The sequence below is a fragment of the Bombyx mandarina genome, chromosome 15 (assembly GCF_030267445.1).
Source record: "Bombyx mandarina strain Sakado chromosome 15, ASM3026744v2".
NCBI lineage: Eukaryota > Metazoa > Arthropoda > Insecta > Lepidoptera > Bombycidae > Bombyx > Bombyx mandarina.
In genome coordinates this window covers 13,833,390-13,855,341 of record NC_143221.1, presented here as the reverse complement: position 1 = coordinate 13,855,341, position 21,952 = coordinate 13,833,390, and the positions used below count along the sequence as shown (strand labels likewise).

The following is a 21,952-nucleotide window of genomic DNA, read 5'->3' as shown; positions in this document are numbered from 1 at the left end:
TACAACGGCTACCCCACCCTTCAAACCGAAACGCATTACTGCTTCACGGCAGAAATAGGCGGGGTGGTGGTACCTACCCGTGCGGACTCACAAGAGGGCCTACCTTTTTTTTTTTTTATTATTGCTTAGATGGGTGGACGAGCTCACAGCCCACCTGGTGTTAAGTGGTTACTGGAGCCCATAGACATCCACAACGTAAATGTGCCACCCACCTTGAGATATAAGTTCTAAGGTCTCAGGTATAGTTACAACGGCTGCCCCACCTTTCAAACCGAAACGCACTACTGCTTCACGGCAGAAATAGGCAGGGTGGTGGTACCTACCCGTGCGGACTCACAAGAGGTCCTACCACCAGTAATTACGCAAATTATAATTTTGCGGGTTTCATTTTTATTACACGATGTTATTCCTTCACCGTGGAAATCAATCGTGAACATTTGTGGAGTACGTATTTCATTAGAAAAATTGGTACCCGCCTGAGATTCGAACACCGGTACATCGCTCAACACGAATGCACCGGACGTCTTATCCGTTAGGCCACGACGACTTCAACCTGATGCTGGCATTGCCATGAGTGGCTACCGCCGCCAGGTACAGAGCTAAACCGCTGCCTACCGTTGAACTTCTCTCGCGAACTCCTTTGATTATTGGTGTTACAACCATACGCTTTTGACAAAGCCCCATTCAATATCTACGAAGATCGACTCTTCACAAAATCATTTCCTAGTAGGAAAGAATGTGAGAGACTTTTAAAAATTCCGTTCAAGTTCATAAAAGTCGATTGACGCGTACAGCTTCTTCGGCGAAATGCAATGATCGCGGCAACCATGATTTTACGACCAATCCATTTATTGAATCGAAAGCTATATCAGCAAATCGTTGTTACTTCATTTTACTGCCCCTAAATAGTTTTCATAAAGTTTATCTCGGTGAAAAAGAAAAGGTTAGGCCATTGTTTGTTAGATACGTACGTACCTACGTGATGTATAAAAAATATTTATGAATGCAGTGACGGATTTACTCGTAGGCCTGATGCCGCCCAAAACCCAATTTATCGCGCCGCCCTTAATGGTAGGATAAATTTTATTAATTTTGATCCAATATTTTTATTTTAACTTTTAAAATAACTTTATAATGTTTTGTTTATAAAAATTAACCTGCACTCATTTTCAAAGGAGACTGACTGTCTTTACTTGCTTTCGTCTTTGAATTTTGGCATTTCACAAATTTTGTCCCCCGCCCCCTAAATCATGCCGCCATCCCCGGGCCTAGGAGTAAATCCATCACTGTGGATTTTCATAGTCGTGCAGCAAAATATCGTCCAGTAACTAAATGTAATTATAGACGAAGTTTCACACGCTTAGTTATGCAATATTATCATTAATATCGACTCGCTGAAACACGGTGCTTGAACCGGCGCAAATGCGTCAGGGTACTTCTCTTCGTTGCAGACGTTACCGTACACGCTGTAATTACTGTTCATATTTTGTAATTCGAACGGAAATTTATTTATTTAATTATACTAGAGGTCCCGCAGTAGTCGAAATTCGACTATAATTAATTGGAATTGTAAGTTTGTACACTATTATGATTGTATTTTATACTGCTATAATCACAGATTTCGCCAAGACTACACTATACAAAATATAAACAAAGACAAACAATATTTAATCTATTCTCAATTTGACAACAGACGCCAAGAACAAAAGTTTGACAATAAACAGTATGCATGCGTGTGTGCGCCAACATGGTATGTAGTGTGTGTAATGTTTTCTTTATTGATTTAATGTATCTTTTATGCATTATTTTAAAAAAATATTTGCATTGTGCACTTCTTCTCTATATTCTCTATAAGTGTGGAAAATTTCATACTCCTCCGTCCGCGCAATTTTCGTAAAAAGGGATACAAAGTTTTTGCTTCACGTATTAATATATACATTAATACGGGAAGCAAAAACTTTGTACATCTTTTCACGAAAATTGCGCGGAAAGAGGAGTATGAAATTTAACCCACTTATAGAGAGAATATTGAGAAGGAGTGCACAATTCTAATATTTTTTTATTATTTATTATTTTTATTATTTATTTATTATTTTAATGTATTTGACACACATACGTATTTATACTGTTTTGTTTATTGTTTTATTTCTGTCATCAAATTGAGAATAGATTAATATTGTTTGTTTTTAATATTATTTGACTATCGTGTAGTCTTGGCGACATCTGTGGTTATAGAAGTATAAATAGTCTTTGACAATAGAACCATAATAATGTTCAAACTTAGAGTTTAAATTAGTAATTATAGTCGAATTTCGACTACTGAGGGACCACTAGTTTAATTATTTTTTTCAATACGTTGACTGTCTGATCCGGTAGTGCAATAGTCGATTCCCACATCAGGCAAACATTCGTGTGATGAACTGGTTTGTTGGCTCTTTGTCTAGGTGTTTAAATATATATATTTAAATATAGGTATGTCTCTGGTACCAATAACACAAGGGATCCTAAATTGAGGCAAGATTACCGTGCGTGATTTGTTCCGAGTAACAAAAGTAACAATAAAGTACACAGTAATTAATACAGAATTGTAAATTCATAAATGTGACTTCAATTATAGGTGCCATTTAAAATGGAATTTGATGAGTGCAATTTGATCCTTAAAAAAATGGAAATGGAAAAAAGGAAATGATTCCCGGAGCTAACCTTGATAAATTTAATAGATAAAATAAGCAAATAGAACATACGCCTCGTATTTTTCTTTAGAGTATACTTTTTCCTGTGGTGCCCACTCTAATGGAATATCTTAGTACTAAGAGACTATTTCTCACCAAAACCCCTCGTATGCGTCATTGGTATATCAGGAAGAGAACTGGAATATCGCATAGCACACCAAAAACATTTGAAAGAAAATTCTATTTGGAACCAAGAACCAATAGATGTTTTAAAACATATGTTCGCTAAAAAATACATTAGTTAAGAACTGTGTAGTGGTTTTCAAGTGTTATTAAGCGCAGCCAAGTGATTTATTGAACGTTGCTGTTTCTTGTTATTTTGTTTCGTCTTTTAATTTCAAACCGGCGGCAGTAGACTAACGAGATCCAATATTATCTTTCACATCCTATTAAAAACGATTGAAGTGTACATCGGACCGCTTCGGTTTTCTATCTCCAATCTGGACGATCATTAAGCTTGAATACAACATTGTGGGAATGGGACTGTAGACAATCCCAATAATTAGATGTACAATAGCTTTTTGCTTTATTTTCTCATGATAAAAACGTGTTACATTGGTTACTTTAGACTTTAGAGTGACTACAATCAAATTGAGTGTTACACTTGACGTCTCGTTGCCACTAAATACTTTCCTGGTTTGCCAAACAATTATACTATTGCGGTAGGCAGCGGCTTGGCTCTGCCCCTGGCATTGCTGAAGTCCATGGGCGACGGTAACCACTCACCATCAGGTGGGCCGTATGCTCGGCTGCCTACAAGGGCAATAAAAAAAAATAAAAAAAAAGCCTAACTTAAAATATTGAATATCAAGAAGCCTTAAGAAGAACGCGAAAAAAAATGCATCTTGGAATTATTACTAACAATTGACGAGTGACAAGAGTGGACAAGATAATGAATGAGTATATCAGAGGAAGTGTGAAAGTAACCCCGGTAATTAACAAATTAAAGAGCGGACGGTTAGCGTGGTATGGACATGTGATGCGTAGAGAGAAGATGCATCTGACTAGGAGAAGTATGGAACCGGTAATGCAAGGTAGAGGGTGAAGTGATCGACCAAAGAAGACATGGAGACATGGAGTGAAAGACGAAATAGAAGAGAGAGAAGTGAGTGTTGAGATGACGGCTGATAGAAAAGAATGGAATAGAAAAATTCGCTGTGCCGACCCCACCTAGTGGGATAAGGTGAAGAGAAAGAAGAATTGCCCGATCGCCTACTAATTTGTATAATAATATGTATTACTAGATTGAAATCGCATCACGCTGAGAAGCAAGACTAAGCGGGCTGATGATATAGGCTGAGCGGCACATCGAACTCTTGGTGACCTATGGCTATTGCCGGTGTTAAAGCTGATAGAGAGAGAGTGGATGAGGCAGATGGACAAGTCTGGCCAAATTACAGTCAGCGTCGCTGTGTGCTGTTTATATTTAGGTGGAATACACGGATTTTTAGACATTGCGATATTTGTGCGAAGCAGCGTTAAAATCTATTGAAGTTGTTTAGTACAAACAACAAGTTACATTACAGCTGTGGGTGTGAGATCTCTCCTCCTAATCCAGGAGGAAATCCGTGTGGAGGACATCCATTGTCAATTGTGAATAGTTGCTTGTTAAAAGCAGCATCACAATAAATTTGGTAATAAATGCGGCTACTAACCTTTACGGTTAGTTGATTTCAAAAATACTTTTAACATGCATGCATTTCCCAATGTATTTTTTATCAACATTTATTTTATAATGCTCAAATATGTTTTCCTTTTCAATCGAAAATTATCATACAACTGTTTTTCTTTTTAAAAAATCGGTATAATTTTGTGTTTTCAGCGTCCCTCGCTCACGCACTCTTCACAATATAGGTATCGATTTGCTAAAATGATTTTTCAAACGTACTAACTGGAAATATTTTTTCCTTAACCATTTTAAGCACAGCTCAAAGTGTCTCCCGACTTTTTAATCTTTTTTCCATGCCCATTTTAAATACAGCTCCAACTATCTCCGACTTTTTAACGCCAAGTTATTAAACCCATTAGTACACTCAATGTGTTTATTTTACAGTCGGCGAGCGCCAGTTTTTCTTCCAGATTTATGGCATCAATTATTCAATTAAAACAGTGTGCATGAACAGTGGTAAATTAAAATGACTTAATAAAAATTAAGCATTTTTTTTAGCTTAAGCATATGACCTCACGCTTTATACTGAATGTCTTAATACCTAGAATTTTACTACCGGTATATCATTATTGAGACTAGAACCCATGAATGTGCGACCAGTTAAATTGGGACGTAATCGGGGACGACGATAATATTTTGATAGTGCTACTAAATAATAAATTAAAATCGAATAATAATTTGTAATCGAAAAATAAATATTCATAAAAGTAATTAGAAAGGAATAGAAAGAATCAACAGGTTTATCAGAAAAAGAACTCTATAAACGCTCAGTGATGATTCTGTGAAATTACGACCAAAGTTATGCGAATAGATTTTACTTAATGATTCTAAACTATTAACATTCTCATCGTCGTATAGTATTTAATTACAAAAAATATATTACGCACAGTCTTTTAATAAAATGGCAAGAATTTCTTCATCAAAAGTCAACTAGAAACAAGCTATCTTATACAACATTGTAATCTGCGATGTTTTCATACAAACGAGTTGTCGTATCACCTGCTCCGTGTGTCTGTGCGATTATAATTAATGCTCCAATGCACAAATAATGAAAGACGATTGCATGCAGCAGAGATGCGAATGTTGCGATGGATGTGTGGAGTAACGAGAATGGATAGAATACGGAATGAATATCTTAGAGGAAGTCTGAAAGTGGCACCTGTGACAGAGAAGCTGAGGAGTGCACGTTTGGGATGGTATGGACATGTGATGAGACGAAATGAAAATGAGGTTGTTAAGAGAGTGTTAACTATGAATGTGGAAGGATTTAGAGGAAGAGGTAGACCTAAGAAGAAATGAATGGATTGTGTGAAAGACGATATGGGTAGGAGGGGAGTGAGCAAAGAAATGGTATATGATAGAAGAGTATGGAAAGAGAAAACATGTTGCGCCGACCCCAGGTGACTGGGAGAAGGGCAGGATAATGATGATGCACAAATAATGAATGACAAGTAAAATAAGCTTAAGAAATTAGATTATCCCTCGCAACTACCTAGCCTTCTCGCATTTGCACAACCTAATACCTGTTTCTTTTAGCTAAATATCTAATATAGTTTCCATTTGCCAAACTGATACAGTTAGTTGTATTTGGTGACTAAAAAGTTTAATAAGCAGAGTAAGTGTGTTGTGATTTTAAAATTAAAATAGCTGTAGTGTTAGAATTGATATGTACATGTTTGATTGTGAATCACTAGGTGCGTTAACTTAAATTAGACTGCATGGGATAATGATACCTTTGCCTTTGCAGTTGGAAAAATAGAACTATTACTACTTAATTTTGACATTTAAGTGTCATGAGTTTGACAACAAAACCCGCTAGGATGAAACTGAAATAGCCTCTCAAGGCTATCAGCATTTTATTAATTACTAGCGACCCGCCCTCGCTTCGCTTCGGAAACATTAAAACACACATGAAACAAAAAAAAAATAAAAAAAAAATTGAAAAAAGTAGCCTATGTTCATCAGGGACAATGTCGGCTTCAAATGGAAAAAGATTTTTTCAAATCGGTCCAGTAGTTTCGGAGCCTATTCGAAACAAACAAACAAACAAATCTTTCCTTTTTATAATATTAGTATAGATATGCTATCAGCATTTAAAATTAGGAATTATTTTAAAGCATCATTTAAAAAAAATTACGTTCTGGATTTCTTTTCTTTATTCCCTATACGTGTGGGAAATTTCATACTCCTCCGTCCGCGCAAGTTTCGTAAAAAGGGGTACAAAGTTTTTGTTTCACTTATTAATATATAGATTATAGGTTTTTCATTGAACAATTGAGGTGGAATTGATATATTACCGATGTTACTGTAAGACCGTTAGGGCCAAAAAGGCTCACGAGAGGCGAACGCGCTTCGGAGAATATAGCGTGGGTAGACCTCCTACGATTTGGACCGACTGCCTTCTGAGTGTCGCGGGAGTCCACTGGATACAGGCAACGCAGGACCGGCCATTGTGGCGAATCTTGGAGGAAGTCTATGTCCAGCCCCGGACATCTGTTGGCTGATGATTATGTTGAGGACTACGATGATTTTTGTATTCAACTGGACCTATTGTGGGCCCTGTACTGTACCTGCCAAGTTCTATAGCGAAACATTCCAAACATAGATTTGCTGTTATCATGAGACATCAACCGATGTCATTGGACTGCAGTGTCCCGTCAACTCTTCTGTTATATTCAGGCAATTTATCGTCGAAATAGGTGTTTTAAAATAAAATCTTGTATACACCCACTAGACGATTCTATGCCTTATTATATGAGAGAACTCATTACGCAAGGGGCAGATGAGTGCGCGCCGCAAGGCCACGAGGTCAACGACCGGACCAGCCTCCAATGATTGATGGAGAAATATAAGCAAATTAACGTTTCTAAGCACAACATGACTTTTTGTGTTGTTATCTGAAGCTTAATGAAACATTAAACTTGAAATTAAAATTTGTTGAATGTAGGAAGGATCCCTCAAATGATTTCAGATAGCAAATTTATACATGAATCTAATAGAGAATTGCTTTTAGGCACGATCTTCACATATAAGAACACGACCAAGAAGAGACAATTCATACATTCAGTTAACCAAAAAAAAACAGATTGACACAAAGCTTTAGTAAAGGATTTAATAATAATAATAATAAGCCCATTTTATTTCCAAAAACAAAGAAAGAAAAAAAAATCACCTCATCAAATAAGAAATTACAAAATTAAATATAAGCTTGTGTTATTGGAACCCCATTCGGGTATAGGCCTCCTCCAGCTTACTCCACTCTTCCCTCGCCTTGGCTTTGTTTCTCCATTCTTTTCCAGTTGCTGCTATTATTTCGTCGATCCATCTGCTCTTTGGTCGTCCTCTTCTTCTTTTGCTTTTGCCTCTTTTTCTTTTTAGTAAAGGATTTATGTTTAGTAAAAACTATTTAAACGGTTTACTTTACGGCTTTCCTGGTCGCAAACGACCAAAGTGTTATACGTCGACATTTGAATATTGTACTTACTAGTTCTCTATTTATCTGTTATTTCTTTAAAGTTTGCGTGGGGAAACTCTACAGCCAACCATTACACTTTTATTAATGGTATTTTATAATATAGTTTTTATTAAATTATTAAAAAAAAGAACACCTAACCTAAAAGTACATGTTTTTATCCGCAACATGCTTCGTCAGATTACAGAAATAAAGTTATCAGCAACATGCTTCGTCAAAAAGTACAATACTTACTTTCAGCTGCAAGCGTCGTCAATTTTATTATACTGAGACTGTAACTATACTGAGACCTTAGAACTAATATTTCAAGGTGGGTGGCGCATTTACGTCGTAGATGTCTATGGGCTCCAGTAACCACTTAACACAAGGTGGGCTGTGAGCTCGTCCACCCATCTAGTCCATAGTCCTAAGAATTATGGCAAAAAAAAAATTGACATTTACCTTCTTATTATGGACTTATCTTTATTTGTTCTAATCTTCACGAGTTATCTGTGATACGAAAACTTTCCCGTACTCGCGCCAATTGTACCAAGTTTCGATCTTAAGTTTTTTTCCATACCTAATCGCTACTAACCAAAGGGCTATTCCAGTTACGCACGGTTTGTTATGTGAACATATGGGAATCAACCTGAAAGGACTTGCTAACATTAGACTTAGCAAGAGCAGTGTTTCGCTGGACATACCACCGTATCGGAATCACGACCCAACCAGAAGTTTCGGAAAGATACTCTTTTTTTTCTACTAAGCTGATGGTCTATGGAACCATATTAGCGTCACCGGGCTAATAAATGAGCTCACAGGGCTCAAACCTGACGATGTTGCTAACACGAACCCTATCAAGAGCCGTATTTCGCAGAATCTACCACCGGATCGGAAACGCGACCCACTGAGAAGATCCGGCGAGAAACTAAGTCGATTATATCTATAATAGACTATATGGAGTGGGTTGCGCGTCAAACTCGTCCCGCATTCGCCGAGAACAGTGACCGATGCTCGCATCGTCTAAAAACACCGAGTGGATCGGGAGAATTGAATAGGAAATGTTATTCATACGAGTATGAACCGCACTATCACTCACAAACAGGCATCTAACAATAACTTTAGATACACGATTGTGTATGATCGTTAAAATAACGGCTGCTATATTTTATTGCAGCGTCTGAGTGCTTCGTTTTATGTTTGCACTTAAATGTTATTTTATTGGTTGTATTAAAACTTCCTTTTATAATTTAGCACCAATTGGTTAATTCCGTATCGACTTGTTTTTTTCCTATTTGTTTCGTTAAACCAAAAAAAGGCCAGGTTTAATATTTATTGCATAGATGACCTAACCAACTCACGGCCTGTCTCGTTTTAAGTGAACGCGAATGTCTTTCTTTATCCTTCGTGAAACATTCGAAGTTTCAATTCGTCAAGTATCAAATTGTAAATTCACTACTTCACTCTTAAAACGAGAAAACATAATCGATTCGCAGGTCGCGATTCCGATCCGGTAGTAGATTCATTCGCTAAGCAGTTGATCTTGAGTTGTTAGGTCTCCTTTGGATGCGCTCGGGTAGCTGTTAGAAAATCTCGCCCCTCCTGGGTGAGCCCTTGCTCGCCCACATGTCCTGGTGAAACTGGAAAGGCCTCAGGGCCACCAGTAATCCTTTAAACATAAAAAAAAGGATTCGCGGCAGTAAATTGGCAGAATCGTACCTACCCATAGAAGCTTACCTTATATGCTCTAAAACCAGAAATTATAGAAAATTAAATTGCGCATTTGTATTTCATCACACGATTTTCTTTCTTCATCGTGGAAGTCGTTCGTAAATACAATACGTGAGTGTATAAAGAAAATGTAAAAAAAAACCTGTCTGCGGGATTTGAACACTTAACATAGTCGCATCGCTTGATATCAGTAAATCGTGTTTCGTATAATTCTATCACCACTGCAATTACGGTCCACCTAAGATTAGACAATTGAGAATAGTAAAATAGAAAATTATTACTGGTGGTAGGACATCATTTGAGTCCGCAGGGTTAGGTACCACCATTCCGCCTATTTCTGCCGTGAAGCAGTAATGCGTTTCGGTTTGAAGTGTAGGAGAGCCGTTGTAACTATACTGAGACCTTAGAACCTATATCTCAAGATTTATTACCTCATAACTTTTGACTGGGTGAATCGATTTTGATGATTCTTTTTTTATTAGAAAGCTGACGCTTTCCGTGTGGTCCCATTTCAATTTAGTCCAGTTCTGATTATGGTATCCTTGAGAAAACCATATAAGTCTTATATTTGCATTAAGTACGTGGGCGACAAATAGATAAATAACTCAATATCACGCCAACCGATTTCGATGATTATTGTTTTCTATTTGAAGTCGGTTTTTGTTAAAGCATGTCTATTTACAATAATTTTGTGTACAATAAAGCGTATTCTCTCTCTCTCTCTCTCTCTCTCTCTTTCTCTCTCTCTCTCTCTCTCTCTGTAAAGGTTATGTTGCATTATAGATATATGAGTCGTCTATTATCAAAGGCGGCAATCTGTACATTTGGACAAAAAAATTTTATTGATATGTCAATACAGATTTATTTGAATATAATCGTCTCCTTCAAAGAATACGGTTCAAAACCTGCATTAAATAAAGGTTAATAGTTAACCTGTTATTTATCTAAGATGTCGTTCCGAAGAGTTTTGTGACTGCCAATGGAATACAAAGTCAATAATTCGTTTTTCTGATTTACCAATCATTGTCCAAAAGTCAGATTGCCGCCTTTGATAATAGTCGACTCATATAACCTCTATATGATTTATGACAAATCTTATAATCAAGTGACATAAATGGTATTTTGAATATTGAAACCACAGATTATACACTTAATATTTGAATTGAAACATTAGAAGAAGAAACATTAGAAATATTAAAACATTTTTGAATGTTGAAATATAAAAACTAGTGAAGCAATAGCTTTAAATGTTGTTTCTCTTTATAAAGCAAATCAGTTGAGGGTTCGACGAGCGAATTAGCCCACAGACACAGCCCACTGAGTTTCTCGGCGGATCTTCTCAGTGGGTCGCGTTTCCGATCCAGTGGTAGATTCTGCGAAACACTGCCATTGTTGGGGCCAGTGTTAGCAACACTCCGGTTTGAGTCCCGTGAGCTGACCTAAATGCTAGGGCGAAGCTGAAATAGCCTCTTAAGGCTATCAGCATAGGTAGGAATTTTTATTTATTTTAAATTTGAATAAAATAATACATTATACATATTTACAGGTCAAAATGCAGAGTCCTATACTGATATTGTTAGCTGCCTGCGTCACCGTTCGCGCCATCGACGGCTCTGACAGCAAGTTTATGAAGGACTACGCCATGTTGAAGGTGAGTCCTTGCCAATGTAACTATGTACTAAATACTAATACTAAATACTATGTACTAAATACTAAAAAAAAAAAAGAACCAAAAACATATTTAAATCGGAAACCGAAGTAAAAATTAATTTAACCTTTTTGTTATTTTCCTGTTGATACTGATCAGGATATCAGAGCAAAAGTATGAAATTATTTTAATTATTGTTACTAGAGGTCCCGCAGTAGTCGAAATTCGACTATAATTAATTGGAATTGTAAGTTTGTACACTATTATGATTGTATTTTATACTTCTATAATCACAAATTTCGCCAAGACTATACTATAAAAAATATATTAACAAAGACAAACAATATTTATTCTCAATTTGACAACAGACGTCAAGAACAAAAGTTTGACAATAAATAGTATGCATGCGTGTGTGCGTCAAATACATGGTATGTAGTGTGTGTAATGTTTTCTTTATTGATTTAATGTATCTTTTATGCATTATTTAAAAAAATTATTAGCATTGCGCACTTCTTCTCTATATTTTCTATAAGTGTGGAAAATTTCATACTCCTCCGTCCGCGCAATTTTCGTAAAAAGGGATACAAAGTTTTTGCTTCACGTATTAATATATAGATATTGTTATATCTTCGATGCGTGCGTAAATTTTCAAGTTAATCTGACATTTTGAAGTCGGCAAAAATGACGTTCATAGATCCGCAATACATATATCGAGGGCTAAGGCTGTTTGGGTGAAGCGTCATTTTTGCAACTTTACAGGAGAGTCATTTAAAAGTTTAAATTGTGGCAAAAATATCATAATAAAAATATATATATTATAAAAGATCATATCATTACTGTGCGTAGGACGTCTTAGAAGTCCGCGCGGGTAGGTACTACCGCCCCGCCTATTTCTGCCGTGAAGCAGTAATGCGTTTCAGTTTGAAGGGTGGGGCAGCCGTTGTAACTATACTGAGACCTTACAACTTATATCTCAAGGTGCGTGGCGCATTTACGTTGTAGATGTCTATGGGCTCCAGTAACCACTTAACACCAGGTGGGCTGTGAGCTCGTCCACACATCGAAGCAATAAAAAAAAAAAAATTGAAGTTCAACTAAAGTTGTTGCAAAGTACCACTTTATAATTTCATTTTATTTTTATATTTATAAAAACATCGAACTGTTGATGCTTATACCAGATAAATCGCACACATAATTACAATGACCCATGTCGCTTAAACCAAATAGTCTTTCACCCCTCGATATCTTTGCACGTAATACATAGCAAGTTAATAAGAGCGCGTATTGGTCATTTTGAAATTGCTGAATTAAAAGGACATCTTCTTAACGTTGCTAAGCTTGTGATTAAAATTTTATTTATTATTTTTATTCATGAAATAAATAGCTACTTTTATTGGCGTTGATAAAAAAAGTAGTTTCAATATCAAAAAAGAATTACGACGCAGTCGGTAGGATTCGAACCTACGCTCCCAGAGGGAATCTGATTTCTAGTCAGACGCCTTAACCGCTCGGCCACGACTGCCACGTACGTATGGTATGAATTTACAATACCAATACTTTTTAATTTGTAAACAAAAAATAATAACTTATTTACTGTTTTACTGACATCTTAGACTAACTTCATGTCTTTATTAAGAAAAAAATCGCGCGGTGAAATATCGGTTTGCAGAAAACAAGGCCTTATTCCACGGACTTTTTCTTACGATTTTTACTATTACATTTTTACAGTTCGGTCGCGCAGCAAAATCCCTATCTCCTCCAAGCCTGCCGTAAGGAACTTCGTTCCAAAAGTAATTTACAATAAAGAATAAGTGTATTATCTATGTTTACAATCAAAATGTCATCATCGAAAGTTACTGTGCTGACCGATTGGTGTAAACTGTAAACATATAATCTATTACTTGATATAACACTTTCTGGTCCTAAGACGCACTTAGACATGGCGAAGCTTGACTGCCCAATTAACTTCAAAAAAAAACATTTTACTAAAGCTATACAAATATTACGTAACGACAACACGATTTGAAATTAGTAGTTTATCAGTAATTTGTACGTCAGAAATTTAAAACCAATTTTTAACGATATAACAAATTTTTAATTCTCATTCGCAGATCTACGAAAGCTGTTTCGGTTCTAATTTACTGAAACAGATCACAAAGGAACTAAGAGACGCTTACTCAAAATGTTCAACAGCGCCATCTATGAAGCAAACGCAGAACTCTTTGCCGTCTTACCTGAGTAACTTGGCGCCTGGCTTCGCTATGGATCCGACGCAGTCCAACGTCAAGCACACAGATGGCGCTATACAAAATGATGAAAATGATTTACCCAATCAAGAAGCTCCGCAATCACAGAAAGTCGGCGGGCTATTCGCTTTTCAACCTCAAGGGGTAAAATAATACAAAACGTTTTCACTAGCCGTGTGCCTCCTGTGAGGATTGAACTCACGACCCCTGGTTTACGAGACCAGTGCTCTACCACTGAGCTAAAGAGGCGATGAAGACAGCTTCGAAATTATAGGATAATTTACTAAACTAACTTTATTTAATCAATAATTTTATTAGGTTTTTTCTTAATATTGTTCTAAAGGTTTATACGGATGATTTTTTTCCACTAACTAATCGTTGGTAGCCTAAGGAGCTATTCCAGCTACTACAGCACAGACCGGTAGGTGAACTCACGGGCTCAACCTCCGAAAATTGCTAACACTGGTCACAGCAAGAGCAGTGCTTTGCTGAATTTACCACCTGATCCAAATCACGAACCATTGAGAAGGCCCATTGAGAAACGCAGCGGATTGTGTCTATTGGCTAGGTTACATGTCAAACTCTTCGTTGAATACAAGTCCATGCTTTGTGAGCACCTAAGAGTGGATCTGGAGGATCCGACAAGACATGTCTTGGGCAATGATGGGTTTGCGTTGCACCATCGCCTGGGTCGAATATGTAATTACAGGCGGCCACGATAAAAAGGTTATCATGAATTACAATCTAGCTATCAGATAAAAGAACAGAACTAACTACCTTGTCGGACAATATTATGTGCAAATGTAAAGTCAATAATATAATATGACCTAGAAAATGAACTATGTAGTAAATTAGTGATGTCCATGGACATCAACAAAAAAATTACATCATTACAAACATTGTTAATAGAAAACCGATTATGAAATACCAACCACGACTTCTGGGCATTCAGATAAACCATTGCACACGAACAAACAAAATCACAAGCATCCACGTTTTACAATATAACATTAATGCCGCAGGTTCCATTCCCCCAGCCCGGAATGTCGCCATTCATGATGCCGGCCGGGCCGCAGTTCCGCCCGTATAACCCGGCCATGTTCCAGCTGCCTTACCAGGGCTACCTGCCCCCGGGGCTACCCTACAACCCCTACTATCCTCCGTACCAGTTCTACCAGCAACAGCCCTACGTCGGAGCCAATCGGATGTCTGTAAGTTTTCAATAAGAATTGCGTTCAGAAAGTGGGACCAGTGAAATACTAGCATCATAGTCGGTTTGTCAATACTTTAATAAAAAAGAATTCCACATGGTCATGTGATAGATGTTCTCCATAGTTTGCGAACTGAGACTTGGCGCCGTTAATCCGGGATTTAGTAAGGTCTTGTTCTAGTATTGAAATACTAGCTTAATGCCAAATTAGATACCTGAGTACCAGGTTGCTTGGATCGGAAACGGTGGGCTCCACCAGACACCACTAAAAGATGCAACCCAAGCGTCCAATTTGAAGTCGCCGTGGCCTAAAGGATATGACGCCCGGTGTATTCGTATCGAGCGATGCGGCGGTACCGGTGTTCGAATCCCGCAGACTGTCACCAATTTTTCTAATGAAATACGTACTTAATAAATGCTCACTAAAAACTATCACGTTATAGGAATAACATCATATAATAAAAATCGAACACGTAAAATTATAATTTGCGTAAATTTTTTTTTCCTACCTAAGCTGATAGCCTTGAGAGGCTATTTCAGCGTAACCTTAACTAGTAGGTGAGCTCACGGGGCTCAAACCTGACTTTGTTGCTAACACGAACCCTAGCAAGAGCCGTGCTTCGCAGAATCTACCACCGGAGAAACTCAGTGGGCTGTGTCTATGGATTAGTTCACTTATCGAACTCTTCGTCGTAAGCGACGAATTCGACGAGGACAGTGTCTGGTGCGGATCCGACTAAACATGGTTCGAGTGACGGCGGCTTAGAATAAGAACTCCACATAATTATCGCTTTGTTTCCTATACGACGTGAAAAATAATTTGACAGCGCCAAATCGGTCTTCGAACTCGACTGGGACTCCACGCGCCGCGCTCCGTCAATCACAACGTGACCTGCGTGATGCAGGAACTGGGTTACGTGGACGACAACATGGAACCGAACTTCGAACACATCAGAGCGAGGATCGGCAGCCTACCGGTCTCGGATGAACTCAAAGGCGACATCCAAGAGGGCCTACAGTTCTGTCAGAAGTTTTCGGTAAAGAAATTTATATTAACAAACTTCGCCTGTTTTAAATTTGTTATTGAGCCCTTAATCCCTTCACTCTATGTCTGCTGCGATCTTATATTCAGACTGAAAAGCCTTATAAATAATTGAGACCTCATGTCTCAGTATAGAAGGCGATATCGTGATATCTATGGACATCAGAAACCAATTGACAATTAAAACAAAGATATGTTCTCAATGATACGCTTAACAGTCTTAGTTTTGACCCAAATAAAATCTAGGTACCAGTCTAGTCTTCTTCTGTTATTAATATAATTCTGAACAGTTTATTCGTACTTTCGCCAGCAATGCGTTCCGGAAGAGAAACGTGATATAGTAGCCAGACCACAGGAACAGATCAGATCGATTTTCTTCTTCAGATGCTACAAGGTAAGAATTATTTTTAAATCCTCAGCGTAATGTGTGATACGGCGTTTCTTAAATATGTTTCGATACACATTGACGCAAAACTAAAATCTGCCAGTAACTAAATCGATTTATTTATGTGTGGCATTAGCTATTATAGAACACAAGATATTTGACAAATGCCCAAATCACGCTGACGACATTTTCAAGATAAATTTGAATATGTAAAAATTCCGATAAATAGCATTCGGACCGTCGTTCTACTAAGCAATTACACTAGCTATGTAGAAGATCTTTCTTCCCTTTGTCTGTTGTTATTCCCAAATATGTTTTAACCACATCTGTTATCTGTCAACATTTCACTCAATTCATATTTTTTATATTTCGCCTACCTAAATACATTGACAACAAATATTTCGTACGTCGATTTACATACGACATAGGCTTCTTAGAAAAGGAGGGAGATTCGATTTCGGAAAAATTATCAAGAAAAAACCTGTAACATTTGTTTTCATTTTACTTCTTTATTTAATTTTTTCAAAATGAAAATATGAAGTTTTAAAAAATAAATAAATATTAAACACTAGCTGACCCGGCAGACTTCGTAATGCCTCAATCGATAAATAAAAGACCTAAGCTTTTGTATAAAATAAACTTAAAACAAACAAAAGGAACCCGTCCGACATCAAAGGAAAAACAAAATTGTTATTTTTGTTTAATTCCGAGCATCTTCATATTTATCTACCTTTTAAACCTTCTCTGGACTTCCACAAATAATTATAGATCAAAATTAGCTAAATCGGTCCAGCCGTTCTCGAGTTTTAGTGAGACTAACGAACAGCAATTCATTTTTATATATTATATAGATATAGAGATTTGTTGATATATATAATTAGTTATAAAGACTCTCTCTATTCTTTCTGCGTGCAAAGAAACGTAAACGTCAGTAAGCGTTTCAGTGTTTGACCGCGAAAACTGTACAATATAACCTATTTGAAACATTGGAAATCATAAAACGAGGACTTTTTGGCGGGAACGCGAGGAGTGAAGTTGTGTGATTTTGTCTATTTAGTGGTCCTTCAGGTTTAAATGTGTAATAATGGTGGTTTATTAACTGTCTAATATCTGTGAAAGTGCACAAATGTGGGAAAATTAAACAAAACCGCTGGACGTATCTTCTCTGGATCATCCAAAAAGTCTACTGAAAAAGTCTCAGTAAATGACCACCATTTTACTTAGGTTATATTTCATCCCATATCATTTCATCTCATTTCATATGATTTCATTTCATTATATGATTTTTCATTTAAAAATATATATAAAAGATTAGGCTGTATGGTACCTTTGCCTTTCTAATTGGAAAAAGAAACGACTACTACTCATAAAACGAAAATAATAATAATAGAATGTTATATAATATGTGAGGCGCGCAGAGGAAAAATATTTAGTACAATGGAAGTTGCACTAAATTTACGTACTCTTAAAGACCAATTTTCAACAGCACAAGAAACTAGAGGCGTGCATCATGAAGGACATCAATGAACACTTCGCCAAGGAATACGCTTTCGACCACGAGACGCCCGATTTCGCGTAAGTTCTAATCTAACTACTAGGGTTCGCTTTTTAATCGATATTCGACCTTTAGTATTACATTATTGGTGTTAGAATTTTTATGACATTAAAACTAGTCGATCAAAAATGAAAACCGACTTCGAAGAAATAAAATGAGATTATCGTGAATGTAGTTTCGAAGTAAGAAGCTCAAGAACCACTGATAAAATTTAAAATGGTACAACACGACCAACACGAATGAACTCCCCTCCACGGTGTTTCCCGAGCGCTATGACATGACCTTCTTCAAACTAGGCTTGTGGAGCGTATTAAGCGGTAGGTAGCGGCTTGGCTCTACCCCTGGTATTGCTGAAGAAAAAAAAAAACGATGTTTCAAAAAATGAACACAATAAAATCAATCCACCTAGAAAAAAATGGTGTCATTAAGTCATTTTTCCTACGTAATCGCGCGGCCGGGTAGGTGAGCTCACGGGCTCAACTTAAAAGATTAACACTAGCCCAAGAGAGCAATGCTTCACAGAATCTACAAGCAGATCGGAATCGCGACCCACTAAGAAGATCCAGTGGTGGCTGTCAGAAGTGTGTTACACAAAGGGTGCCAGAGACCCTTTATCTATTTAATTTTACATCCCAGAACTGTCTCACAGTACCACTAATATAATAACAAATATAACAAATGTTCTGTTCCAGTTACTCCCGTTCAGGACGCTCTGCTCGCGACCTCCCCCTCAGAGATCCGAGCCTCGAAGCCTTGGAGGAAATGGAGGTGTACCTGTATGATTATCTTAGCGGAGGGGGCGCCTTCGATTTTGACCTCTACATCTAAGTACTAGCGTAGTACTTGACCTCTACATCTAAGTACTAGCGTAGTACTTGACCTCTACATCTAAGTACTAGCGTAGCACTAAGGTACGATTACTGCTTCCTGAGTCGCGAAAGGCGAGCAATTCCCGACGACATGACGCCTATCCTGCAGTCGGTTTCCTGTGACCCTATCGCAAAATCTAATATTAGTTTCACGAAAAAAAAACAACAGAAAAAAGAACTACCTTTAGCCATTTGAACGCAAAAGCTATAATAGTTTAATAACAAGTAATATTGCAATACTCAAACAAATATTATTGTATTAATATCGGTTCTGATATTGTGAATACGGGCGATTAATATTGAGTTCTGTACAATATCGATTAAATCATGAATAAAATTAATTTTTCATCTCATCACGTTGTATTAAGAGAAATCGTTTATAAAATCATAATTAAATAAATCTTTGTATTATTATTTTCGTATTTAATCTACAAAATATTATCAATACTAATCAGATCTCAAATAAATTATAAATTCAAGGGTGAACAGAATATATTTAGTTTTGACGGAAAACTTTGCGTTATCAACATTAAAAAATCATTTTTTTTAAGTATGCTAAAAATCATCAATTAAGCTTAGCACATCATTCAAAATTCGTATCATTACAAAAAAAGTATATTTTAAAAACATTTTATATCATGCCATTACTTTCATTAGTTAGCATGCTATTAATAACAACTAGTTTGGAATGTTATTACATTAATTATGTCCCTTTAAAATTAGTTTTTTAATTAAATATTGTATTTTATCATTTGTAACGGTGTGGAACGTTTGCTACGAAATATTAAATTTCTAAATTCGTATTATGTAATATTCATAAAATAAAAACTGAATCAAAATGTTACCGTAGCAAATTTCGAATTAACTTGTCTCCAAAGCTATATTACGCAGCTTTTTAGATGACTTAAATTTTACTTATACGAACATTGCATTACAATTAATTTAAGTTAAAAATTTAGTTAATATTCATCATCATCATTCTGATCAAAAGTATGCCTTATAAATTAATAAGTACTATATACAGGGTGTAATAGAATCGTTCTCCAAGTTCAATATTAATTTATCTAAGCCAAGCGTTTTAGTGTAGAGAGCTAGTTTGCTCTTCTATTCTCAATCGAACGCGTATTTTAGTATTGACGTATTAAGGATTAGCAAGATCCGCTTATCTTCGTTTACAGAAGTGAACACCCTGTATAGAACATATTTTCATAAATTTAAAATTTAGGAATTTATTATCGGAATTACACGCGTGAGACTAAAACGATAATATTAATGTGCTAAAATAACTATAAGCTTTACGTACTGTTAGAATAGGCTCTAACACTTGAAAATGTATTAGTGCTTGCGCTCTGCAGTGTTGCGATCACGTCCTTACCGATCCACCAGATCCAATAACCCTTGTATTAGACGCCTTCAGCTCTAACATTAGAAGCAGACTTATGGACCCCGGTAACCGTACTCGTCGAACTCGACAAAGAGTTCGACGTGCAAGCTAACCCATGCATCAGCCCGCTGAGTTTCTCGCCGGATCTTCTCAGCGGGTCGCGATTCCGATCCGGTAGTAGATTCATTCGCGAAGCAGTTGCTCTTGAGTTGTTAGGTCCCCTTTGGAGGCGCTCGGGCAGCTGTTAACAAATCCCACCCCTCCTAGTTGACCATTTGCTCGCCCACCTGTCCTGGTAAAACCGGAAAGGCACCTGGGCCACCAGTAATCACTGATTCAAAAAAAGGTGTTGGTACACTTTTAATCAAACATTAAGTAGAAAGAGGGTAGACAGATTTCTCTGCTCTAAAGTCGCAGTCGTCCTACTACCCTCAAATTAAAAATCGTGTTAAGAACTCTTTGAATAATGGTATTTATTTAAAAAACTTATTAATTTAAGTAAGTAATTTAAATTCAATATGGACCTCGGTTTTTATTTTATTAGTAAATTTTATGATAAAAATCTGTTTGAACCCATATTCCCATTTGCAATATTTGATTAGCCTCAACAAGAAACTACTGCAAAACGACATTTAGCTAAGCAAATCAGAGTTCTAACAGTACGTAATTAGCGAAATATATACGTAATTAATATTAATTAGTTAATAATCAATGTACACGAAATGCATTTACTAATGATTAGAATAGTTACGTTTTGTATCATTAAGTTATAATTTGTAAAATTATATGAAAAATAAATGCTCAAATATCAGATTTACAGTAATTATTTTAAACGCTAATTCGCATCCCACAACACGACCCGAATGTTAACTTGGCAATTTAGAAGGAATGAAAACCCTTTGAATTTTCCCGGGATAAAAATTTGCTTGCGTCACTCTCTGATCCGTTAGCTACCTATCGATTTGCTAATATCTATACCTATATTAATACGTGAAGCAAAAACTTTGTATCCCTTTTTACGAAAATTGCGCGGACGGAGGAGTATGAAATTTCTCAGGCTTGTAGAGAATATAGAGAAGGACTGCAGAAAGTTAATATTTTCTTAAATTATGCATAAAAAATACATTAAATCAATAAAATAAAACATTACATACACACACTACCATATATTTGACACACAGACGCATGCATAATATTTGTTTATTGTCAAACTTTTCATAATGTTTAAAGTCTGTGGTCAAATTGACAATAGATTAATATTGTTTGTCTTTATTAATATTTGTCTGAATCGCAGTCTTGGTGAAATCTGTGATTATAGAAGTATAATAGTATTTGACAATAGAATCATAACAGTGTACAAACTTATAATTTCAATTAATAATATAATAGTCGAAATTTCGACTGCTCAGGGACCACTGGTATTAAGTAATGGTTCACAAAGTAGCCAGCTCACTGTCGTATTAATTATAGCAAATATACCCAACCTTACCCGGGTCTTGTCACTCATCAGATTAAAAAAGTATTTCATGTATCTATTAATATACTTAATTAATCAATAATCCGGATAATAAATTATCTTTGTGCCAAATTTAATGCGAATCAATTCAGCCGCTTATGTAATAATGTGTAACAAAAATTCGAACAAATTTACATATTTAAAATATTATTATTGATTCAACCAATGTTTGTTTGATTCGTACGATTTTCTATTATTTTTTTATTTCGACACACGCTCCTTGGGCCCGACAAATAGATTATTGTATTAATATTTCATAGTGCATGAAAGGGCACGTGTCGTGCAAAGGGACTGCAAAGGTCAAAACGTCTGAACCTTCATTAGCCTGTCAAACTGTTAGCGACGCATTGATATCAAAATTATTGAATTATAAACACGAATGGGCGGGTAAATTAAAGTACTTTTTTATAATTTTCCTTTTATGACAAACGGACATACGGTCCACTGATATAAAGAATGACTAATGCTGACAAGTCTCCTCAAATCTCATTTGAATATGAACATGTGACCGCAT

General features: G+C 36.4%; 1 protein-coding gene and 2 non-coding genes across 3 annotated transcripts in view; 1 reads left to right on the top strand and 2 right to left on the bottom strand.

Moving 5' to 3' along the window:
- Positions 1-20,733, top strand: part of LOC114248597 (uncharacterized) — a 32,340-nt gene extending 11,607 nt beyond the window's left edge. Inside the window, exons 2-8 of the mRNA XM_028181880.2 lie at positions 11,130-11,234; positions 13,343-13,621; positions 14,500-14,688; positions 15,515-15,724; positions 16,040-16,123; positions 17,601-17,689; positions 18,362-20,733. Coding sequence (XP_028037681.2) covers positions 11,136-11,234; positions 13,343-13,621; positions 14,500-14,688; positions 15,515-15,724; positions 16,040-16,123; positions 17,601-17,689; positions 18,362-18,497 — 1,086 coding nt within the window. The 5' untranslated portion in view covers positions 11,130-11,135 and the 3' untranslated portion in view covers positions 18,498-20,733. The remainder of the gene's footprint in view (positions 1-11,129; positions 11,235-13,342; positions 13,622-14,499; positions 14,689-15,514; positions 15,725-16,039; positions 16,124-17,600; positions 17,690-18,361) is intronic.
- TRNAS-AGA (transfer RNA serine (anticodon AGA)) lies at positions 12,672-12,753 on the bottom strand. The gene has a single exon. It is a non-coding gene; the product is annotated as a tRNA-Ser (tRNA).
- TRNAT-CGU (transfer RNA threonine (anticodon CGU)) lies at positions 13,655-13,726 on the bottom strand. The gene has a single exon. It is a non-coding gene; the product is annotated as a tRNA-Thr (tRNA).
- Positions 20,734-21,952: the final 1,219 nt, after the last annotated feature.